The 10,003-nt window shown below is 56.2% G+C and overlaps 1 protein-coding gene across 1 annotated transcript in view; it reads left to right on the top strand.

Moving 5' to 3' along the window:
- Window positions 1–9,661: 9,661 nt before the first annotated feature.
- The window catches only part of cs (citrate synthase), a 92,014-nt gene continuing 91,672 nt past the window's right edge, over window positions 9,662–10,003 (top strand). Inside the window, exon 1 of the mRNA XM_041180521.1 lies at window positions 9,662–9,803. Within this exon, the coding sequence (XP_041036455.1) occupies window positions 9,750–9,803 (54 nt within the window). The 5' untranslated portion in view covers window positions 9,662–9,749. The remainder of the gene's footprint in view (window positions 9,804–10,003) is intronic.

Below are 10,003 nucleotides of genomic sequence, written 5' to 3'. Positions count from 1 at the left end.
ATTCCATTGTTTAGACCCCTCTCAGGAGACATGCCTCCCCGCCCAACCGTCGCAAAGCCCCCGGATAGCGGGTGGGGCTGTTGGAAAAGTGAAAGAGGGTCAACTGGGAGCGACTGAGTCACAGGTCTGAGTTTGAGCTGCTTCTGAATATATTTAAAAATGCCACATGGGCAAGTATGGAATAATTCTAAGTTCTGGAATCTTTTGGTGAGTTGGTGGTGGCAGGGGAGGAGGGGGGTGTGGTGGTCATGGGGTGGTGGTGTGGGGGTGATGGTGGTGGTGGTGTGGGGGTGATGGTGGTGGTTGTGGTGTGGGGGTGATGGTGGTGGTGGTGGTGTGGGGGTGATGGTGGTGGTGGTGGTGTGGAGGTGGTGGTGTGGGGGTGATGGTGGTGGTGGTGTGGGGGTGATGGTGGTGGTGGTGGTGTGGGGGTGGTGTGGGGGTGGTGGTTTGGGGGTGGTGGTGTGGGGGTGATGGTGGTGGTGGTGGTGTGGGGGTGGTGGTGTGGGGGTGGTGGTGTGGGGGTGATGGTGGTGGTGTGGGGGTGGTGGTGTGGGGGTGATGGTGTGGGGGTGATGGTGGTGGTGGTGTGGGGGTGATGGTGGTGGTGGTGTGGGGGTGGTGGTGATGGTGTGGGGGTGATGGTGGTGGTGGTGTGGGGGTGATGGTGGTGGTGGTGGTGTGGGGGTGGTGTGGGGGTGGTGGTGTGGGGGTGATGGTGGTGGTGGTGGTGTGGGGGTGGTGTGGGGGTGGTGGTTTGGGGGTGATGGTGGTGGTGTGGGGGTGATGATGGTGGTGGTGTGGGGGTGATGGTGATGGTGGTGGTGTGGGGGTGATGGTGGTGGTGGTGGTTTGGGGGTGGTGGTGTGGGGGTGATGGTGGTGGTGGTGGTTTGGGGGTGGTGGTGTGGGGGTGGTGGTGGTGTGGGGGTGGTGGTGGTGGTGGTGTGGGGGTGATGGTGGTGGTGGTGTGGGGGTGGTGGTGTGGGGGTGGTGTGGGGGTGGTGGTGTGGGGGTGATGGTGGTGGTGGTGGTGTGGGGGTGATGGTGGTGGTGGTGTGGGGGTGGTGGTGTGGGGGTGATGGTGATGGTGGTGTGGGGGTGATGGTGGTGGTGGTGTGGGGGTGATGGTGTGGGGGTGATGGTGGTGGTGGTGTGGGGGTGGTGGTGGTGTGGGGGTGATGGTGGTGGTGGTGTGGGGGTGATGGTGGTGGTGGTGTGGGGGTGATGGTGTGGGGGTGATGGTGGTGGTGGTGTGGGGGTGATAGTGGTGGTGGTGTGGGGGTGATGGTGTGGGGGTGATGGTGGTGGTGGTGGTGGTGGTGTGGGCGTGGTGGTGATGGTGGTGGTGGGGGTGTGGGGTGGTGTGGGGGGGGTGGTGGTGGGGGTGGGGGTGATGGTGGGGGGTGTGGGTGGGGGGGGTGTGGGGGTGGTGGTGGGGGTGATGGTGGTGGTGGGTGGGGGGGGTGGTGTGGGGGGGTGTGGGGGTGGGGTGTGGTGGGGGGGGGTGGGGGGGGGGGTGGGGGGGTGGGGGTGGTGGGGGGGGTGGGGGGGGGGGTGGGGGGGGGGGTGGGGGGGGGTGGGGGGGGGTGGGGGGGTGGGGGTGGGGGGGTGGGGGGGGGGGGGGGGGGGGGGGGTGGGGGGGGGGGGGGGGGGGGGGGGGGGTGGGTGGGGGGGGGTGGTGGGGGTGGGGGGGGGGGTGGTGGGGTGGGGGGGGGGGGGTGGTGGGGGTGTGGGGGGGGGGGGGGGGGGGGGGGGTGGGGGGGGGTGGGGGGGGTGTGTGGGGGGTGGGGGGGGGGGTGGTGGGGGGGGGGTGGGTGGGGGGGGTGGTGGGGGGTGGGGTGGGTGGGGGGTTGGGTGGGGGTGGGTGGGGGGGGGGGGGGGGGGGGTGGTGGTGGGTGGGGGGGGGGGGGGGGGGGGGGGGGGGGGGGGAGGTGGGGGGTGGGTGGGGGTGGGTTTGGTGGGGGGGGTGGGGGGGGGTGGTGGTGGGGGGTGGGGTGGGGGTGGGGGGGGGGGGGTTGGGGGGGGGGGGTGGGTGGGGGGGGTGGGGGGTGGGGGGGGGGGGGGTGGGGGGTGGGGGGGGGGGTGGGGGGGTGGTGGGTGGGTGTGGGGTGGGGGGGGGGTGGGGGTGAGGGGGGGGGGTGGTGGGGGGGGGTGTGGGGGTGGGGGGGTGGGGGGGGGGGGGGGGGGGGGGGGGGGTGGGGGGGGGGTGGTGGGTGGGGGGGGTGGTGGGGGGGGGGGGGGTGGGGGGGGGGGGTTGGGGTGGGGGGGGGGGGGGGGGGGGGGGGGGTTGGGGGTGAGTGGGGGTGGGGGGTGGGGGGGGTGGGGTGGGGGGGTGGGGTGGTGGGTGGGGGGTGATGGTGGTGGTGGTGTGGGGGTGATGGTGGTGGTGTGTGGGGTGATGGTGGTGGTGGTGTGGGGGTGATGGTGGTGGTGGTGGTGGTGTGGGGGTGGTGGTGGTGGTGGTGTGGGGGTGATGGTGGTGGTGGTGTGGGGGTGATGGTGGTGGTGGTGTGGGGGTGATGGTGGTGGTGTGGGGGTGGTGGTGGTGGTGGTGTGGGGGTGATGGTGGTGATGGTGTGGGGGTGGTGGTGGTGGTGGTGTGGGGGTGATGGTGGTGGTGGTGTGGGGGTGGTGGTGTGGGGGTGGGGGTGGTGGTGTGGGGGTGATGGTGTGGGTGTGATGGTGGTGGTGGTGTGGGGGTGATGGTGGTGGTGGTTTGGGGGTGATGGTGGTGGTGGTGTGGGGGTGATGGTGGTGGTGGTTTGGGGGTGATGGTGGTGGTGGTGTGGGGGTGGTGGTGTTGGGTGGTGGTGGTAGTGGTGTGGGGGTGGTGGTGGTGGTGGTGTGGGGGTGGTGGTGTGGGGGTGGTGGTGGTGGTGGTGTGGGGGTGGTGGTGTGGGGGTGGTGGTGTGGGGGTAATGGTGGTGGTGTGGTGGGAGCTGTGTTCCGTGCTTCTGAAAGCTTTGTGCTACACATCAGTTTCACTGGCCGCATTACTCACTTCTGTCACATCGTACTTACACTAGAGTATTTACATGTCATGAAACTATTAACGTATATAATATTATTGGAACTTTTTTACTTTTAAAATAGAGGTTTAGTCTGTGGGTGTGTCTTAACTAGATTAAAGCCAGCTAGTCTGGGTGCTTTGATGGGTACTAGTTTTGAGATGTAAGGGAGGTAGAGAACATTTGCATTTTTTGAATAAAGCATTCAAGTGGAGTGAAATCAGGCACCTAGCTAACAGAGACCAAGCAATATGTGTGTATTACTAATAAAATTGGTACGATGAAAGGGGTTTTATTGTTAGAAGAGGTGGAGTTCAAAGGGGCTGATAAAATGAGAATTTACGTTCAATGAGATGTGCTGGATATAACCGAAAGCAGTTTGTGTGTGTGGGGGGCAGAGACATTGTAAGATCAAAGTAGCTGTAAGACTACAACTGTCTCCACAGGAACAAAAGTGAAAAGAACCTCATTTTGAATCTGTAAGGTGAAAATGCTTTGCCTGGTGTCTGGTTAAATCTATGGGCTGCTGTTGCCTTGATGGAGACTACTTTGGGAATTTGTTACAAGTTATGGTGATAGTAATTTGAAGCCATGTGTATATGTTTAACTTGTGTAAATTAATAAATTGTTTCCTTTGGTTTAGTATAAAACCCCATGAGAAGTAGTGGCCTGATTCCTGAATTTAGAGCCTTAACTCAAACATACCACTTACAAATATAGCTTATGACAGTTGTCTCCCTCTGGGATTTTTAAATAACTCAGCTTTACCAACTGTGTATTAGTCACATTACAGCAGAGAGAAGAGGCCATTTGACCCAACTGCTCCGTGTTCGCTCCCCAGCTCTCTCACTGCCCTCTGATCGGCTGCAGTGCCTTGTCCAGCATTTGGCAAAACAATTGAAAGAGGCTTCCAAACCCAACTCCAGTAAGATAATGCCGTCGTGAGACAGGGATGCAACTTGAAACTCCTCCAGCTGCTGTAGTTTCCATTTGACAAGGTCACATCACTCCAACGGGAACAGGGCCTGGGAACATGGGAAGGGCGTGTGACGGAAACCCTTCTCCCACCAACATGCAGAGATGCAAAAAACAGGTCCCAGTTTCATTTGCAAATGGGTGACGTTATTCTGGAGAGCATACACTTTGTACGGAACCCTGCAAAGATCAAGGCAATGGAATCAGTGGGGATAAAGCACAGCCCACGGTTCACAAAGCTGTCATTCATATAGAAACGTAGAATATAGGAGGAGGCCATTTGGCCCATTGTGCCAGTGACAGCTGAGAGCAATCAGCCTGCTCCCACTCTCTAACTCTTGGTCCGTTGCCACTTCAAGTGCGTATTGAGGTATTTTTTGAAAGTGATGGGTTCTGTCTCTACCACCCTTTCAGGCAATAAGTCCCAGGCTCCCACCACCCTCTGGGTGAAAACAATATTTTCTAAAGCTGCCCCCTAATGCTTCTGCCAATTTCTTGAACTCAGTGTCCCGTGATTATTCACTTCTCTACTAAGCGAAATAGGTCCTTCCTATCCAGTCTATATTGCTCTTTATTTGTTCATGGGTTGTGGGTATCGTTGGCAAGACCAGCTTTTGTTACCCGTCCCTAATTACCCCTTGAGAGGGAGCTGCCTTCTTGAACCGCTGCATTCCCTGCGTGGTGTAGGTACACACATGGCGCTGTTAGGAAGGGAGTTCCAGGATTTTGTCCGTGTGGTGTAGGTACACCCACGGCGCTGTTAGGGAGTGAGTTCCAGGATTTTGTCCGTGTGGTGTAGGTACACCCACGGCGCTGTTAGGGAGGGAGTTCCAGGATTTTGTCCGTGTGGTGTAGGTACACCCACGGCGCTGTTAGGGAGGGAGTTCCAGGATTTTGTTCGTGTGGTGTAGGGACACCCATGGCGCTGTTAGGGAGGGAGTTCCAGGATTTTGACCCAGTGACAGTGAAGGAACGGTGTGTAAATGGTACCACGTGGTGTTCCCCAAGTATCCGCTGCCCTTGACCATCTAGATGGCAGAGGTTACTGGTTTGAACTCAAGAACACAGCAAATAGGAGCAGGAGTAGACTGTTCGGCCCATCGAGCCTGCTGCCCTATTCAATACAATCACAGCTAAAGTCCAACCCTGACATTGTCATCAAACCCGCTGACAAGGGTGGTGCTGTTGTTGTCTGGCGCACTGACCTCTACCTCGCAGAGGCTGAGCGTCAACTCGCAGACACTTCCTCCTACCTCTCCCTGGACCATGACCCCACCACTGAACATCAAGCCATTGTTTCCAGGACTGTCACTGACCTCATCTCCTCTGGGGATCTTCCTCCCACAGCTTCCAACCTGATAGTCGCCCAACCTCGGACGGCCCGCTTCTACCTCCTACCCAAAATCCACAAACAGGACTGTCCCGGTAGACCGATCATGTCACCTTGCTCCTGCCCCACGGAACTCATTTCTCGTTATCTTGACTCCATTCTCTCTCCCCTTGTCCAGTCCCTTCCCACCTATATCCGTGATTCCTCTGACACCTTACGTCACATCAACAATTTCCAGTTCCCTGGCCCCAACCGCTTCCTCTTCACCATAGACGTCCAATCCCTCTACACCTCCATCCCCCACCAGGATGGTCTGAGGGCCCTTAGCTTCTACCTCGAACAGAGGCCCGAACAATCCCCATCCACCACTACTCTCCTCCGTCTGGCTGAACTTGTTCTCTCTCACGCTGAACAATTTCTCCTTCAACTCCTCTCACTTCCTCCAAATAAAAGGTGTGGCTATGGATACCCGCATGGGCCCCAGCTATGCCTGTCTCTTTATGGGGTATGTGGAACATTCCTTGTTCCAGTCCTACTCCGGCCCCCTCCCACAACTCTTTCTCTGGTACATCGATGATTACTTCAGTGCTGCTTCATGCTCTCGTCGGGACTTGGAAAAATTTATTAATTTTGCTTCCAATCTCCAACCCTCCATCATTTTCACATGGTCCATCTCTGACACTTCCCTTCCTTGACCTCTCTGTCTCAATTTCTGGTGATAGACTGTCCACCAATATCCATTACAAACCTACCGACTCCCACAGCTACCTCGACTACAGCTCCTCACACCCCGCTTCCTGTAAGGACTCCATCCCATTCTCTCAGTTCCTTCGCCTCCGTCGCATCTGTTCCGATGATGCTACCTTCAAAAACAGTTCCTCTGACATGTCCTCCTTCTTCCTTAACTGAGGTTTTCCACCCACGGTCATTGACAGGGCCCTCAACTGTGTCCGGCCCATCTCGCGCGCATCCGCCCTCACGCCTTCTCCTCCCTCCCAGAAACATGATAGGGTCCCCCTTGTCCTCACTTCTCACGCCACCAGCCTCCGCATTCAAAGGATCATCCTCCGCCATTTCCGCCAACTCCAGCATGATGCCACCACCAAACACATCTTCCCTTCACCCCCCCTATTGGCATTCCGTAGGGATCGTTCCCTCTGGGACACCCTGGTCCACTCCTCTATCACCCCCTACACCTCAACCCCCTCCCACGGCACCTTCCCATGCAACCGCAGAAGGTACAACATCTGCCCCTTCATTTCCTCTCTCCTCACCGTCCAAGGGCCCAAACACTCCTTTCAAGTGAAGCAGCATTTCACTTGCATTTCCCCCAACTTAGTCTGCTGCATTCGTTGCTCCCAATGTGGTCTCCTCTACATTGGAGAGACCAAACGTAAACTGGGCGACCACTTTGCAGAACACCTGCGGTCTGTCCGCAAGAATGACCCAAACCTCCCTGTCGCTTGCCATTTTAACGCTCCACCCTGCTCTCTTGCCCACATGTCTGTCCTTGGCTTGCTGCATTGTTCCAGTGAAGCCCAACGCAAACTGGAGGAACAACACCTCATCTTCCAACTAGGCACTTTACAGCCTTCCGGACTGAATACTGAATTCAACAACTTTAGATCTTGACTTCCCTCCTCCATCCCCACCCCCTTTCTGTTTCCCCCTTCCTTTTGTTTTTTCCAATAATTTATTTCGATTTTTCTTTCCCCACCAATTTCCATTATTTTTAAATCTTTTATGCCCTGCTAGTCTTTCCACCCCACCCCCACTAGAGCTGTACCTTGTGTGCCCTGCCATCCATTCTTAATTAGCACATTCGTTTAGATAATATCACCACCTTCAACACCTCTTTGTTCCTTTGTCTGTGACATCTTTTGATTATCTGCTCCTATCACTGCTTGCTTGTCCCTACAACCACAGCCCCCCCACTTCTCTTCTGCCCCTCCTCCCCTCACCTTAAACCAGCTTATATTTCACCCCTCTCCTAATATTCACTCAGTTCTGTTGAAGGGTCATGAGGACTTGAAACATCAACTCTTTTCTTCTCCGCCGATGCTGCCAGATCTGCTGAGTTTTTCCAGGTAATTCTGTTTTTGTTTTGGATTTCCAGCATCCGCAGTTTTTTGTTTTTATCCCTTCAGGATCTTGTAGGTTTCAATGAGATCGCCTCTCATTCTAAACTCCAGAGAATATCAGCCCAATTTTCCTGGCCTCTCATCATCAGACACCCCCTCATCCCCATCTGGTGACCCTTCATTGTGCTGCTTGCATTGTGAATATAGCCTCTCTTAAATGTGGAGACCAAAACTGCACACACTACTCCAGCAGTGATCTCACCCAAACCCTGTACAATTGTAGCAAGATTTCTTTATTCTTGTACATATGAACATACATGCAACCATACGAATTAAGAGCAGGAATAGGCCACTCGGCCCCTCAAGCCTGTTCCACCATTCAATAAGACCTGAATGTGACCTCATATTCCTGCCTTCTCCTAACCTTTCACCCCCTTGTTTATCAAAAATCTATCTACCTTGGCCTTAAAGATTCTGAAAGACTCTGCCTCAACCACCCTTTGAGGAAGTGGGTTCCAAAACATCACAATCCTCTGGGAGAAAAAAAAATCCTCATCTCTGTCCTAAATGATTTTTAAACAGTGACCCCCCCCCCCCAGTTCTAGATTCTCCCACAAGAGGAAACCTCCTCTCCACACCCATCCTGTCGAGACCCCCCTCAGGATCTTATAGATTTCGATCGAGTCGCCTCTCACTCTTCTAAACTCCAGCGGATACAAGCCCAGCCTGTCCGACCTTTCCTGATGAGACAACCCCGCCCGTACCAGGCGTCAGTCTGGTTAAACCTTCTCTGAACGGCTTCCAACGTGTTTACACCCTCCCTTAAATAAAGAGACCTCATACTGTACACAAACCTCCAGATGTGGTCTCACCAGTTCCCTGTACAACTGAAGCATAACCTCCCTACTTTTGTAATCAGTTCCCCTCATGATAAACACTAATATCCTATTAGTTTTGCTAATTACCTGCTGCTCCTGCATACTAACCTTTTGTGATTCATGCACTAGGACACCCAGATCCCTCTGCACCTCCGAGCTCTGCCTCTTTTTCTTTTTAACTCGTCCCGCCAGAATGGACAATTCAACACTTTCCCCACATAATACCCCATTTGCCAGGCCTTTGAGCTCTCGACTAACCTCTCTAATATCCCTCTGTCGCCCCCCCCCCCCAACCCCGTCAACGTCCTCTTCACCGCTTACAATCCTACCTGCCTCTGGGTTGTCGGCAAATTTAGCAAACTATTCCTCATAAATTGTAAGGAGGCCACTCCAACGCCCTTGCAGGACAGGCCAGAAAGGAAGGTGTTTTGAAAAGTGCACAATTTATTGGGTTGCTATTTTATATGCCTCAACTAAATATGCCCTCATGCAAAACTAAGTGGAGCTCATTTTGCACACGTATTATAATTTAATGGTTTTATTTTTTAAAAAAAAGAAGATGCAATTAAAGGTTTGTATTTCATGCAACCTTGCAGGGTCATGCATGCTGCATGTGTCCTTGAAGGTTGCACTGTCAAGTGGATTTTACCAGGGGAGCAAAGGGTTAACCAGACCTCACGCCTGGGGTGGGGAAGGTCTCTATCCAACTGCCCACGGGGTCCTCGCCTTACAGATCAGGGATTTTCAGAAGGAAGTCACATAAATTGCTGCGAGTTTATAGGCACACATGTAGAAAAATGTAAAAAAATTGGAGAGGATTACCAAACAGAAAAATGGGAGGACAGCAGGCATTTTATTAGCCAGCCTCGCCAGCCGGCTGATTGACGAGGGAGGCAGCCAATGAGAGGTGGGCGTGTCGAAGCGACTGACCAATGGGGAAGGGAGGGGCGGGATGGACGCGAGGGCCGTGAGGGAAGGAATGTGGTGGGACCAGCAGGTTGATTGACGCTGGGAACACCCAATGAGGTGATGGGCAGTCGGTGCCGTCACCGATCGAGGGTGGGGGGGGATTGGGCAGGGCGCCTGCACGGTGGATTGACGCTAGAGGTACCCAATGGGAAGTGGGCAGTGGGCACAGTGACCAATAGGAGAGCAGTTCTCCGTGACGCGAACGAATAGGTGGGCGGAAAGGCGGTGCCCTGGCCATTGGGAGGGAGCCCGAAGGAGAGGAGCGGGTTTACACCGTTGATTGACGCCAATGGGAGGGCGGGCAGTCGGCACGACGACCAATGGGAGAGCGAAACTGGCGGCGCCGGCCAATGGGAGGGGACGAGGGGCAGTTGCCGTGGTGACGGTGTGTGGGTGGGCCGAGCCTCCTCCTACTCCTCCCCCCCCAATGGCCTCCTGCGCATGCGCGCTGAGCCCTGGTCCGCCGACAGAGACGGAGAGACCTTTTCAACCTTGTGGCCGGCGACATGTCCCTGCTGGGAGCTCAGAGAGCGGCGGGCAGGCTGCTGAGGGGAAGCAAGGTGAGAGGGGACCGGTCCGCGGGCTCGGGGCAGGGCGGGAGGCCCGGTGGGGGGAGGGGGGGCGTCTGTGTCCCCCGGAGGGCAACACGGAGAGGCGGCAGCCTGTCCAGGTAGGCCGCGGGGAGGGGGGAGAGAGGAGAGGGGGGGAGAGAGGAGGGGGAGGGGGGTAGAGAGGGGAGGGGGAGGGGGGTAGAGAGAGG

The sequence above is a fragment of the Carcharodon carcharias genome, chromosome X (genome assembly GCF_017639515.1).
Source record: "Carcharodon carcharias isolate sCarCar2 chromosome X, sCarCar2.pri, whole genome shotgun sequence".
Classification (NCBI taxonomy): domain Eukaryota; kingdom Metazoa; phylum Chordata; class Chondrichthyes; order Lamniformes; family Lamnidae; genus Carcharodon; species Carcharodon carcharias.
Note: the sequence above shows the minus strand (reverse complement) of the source record. Positions and strands in the feature narration are given on the sequence as shown.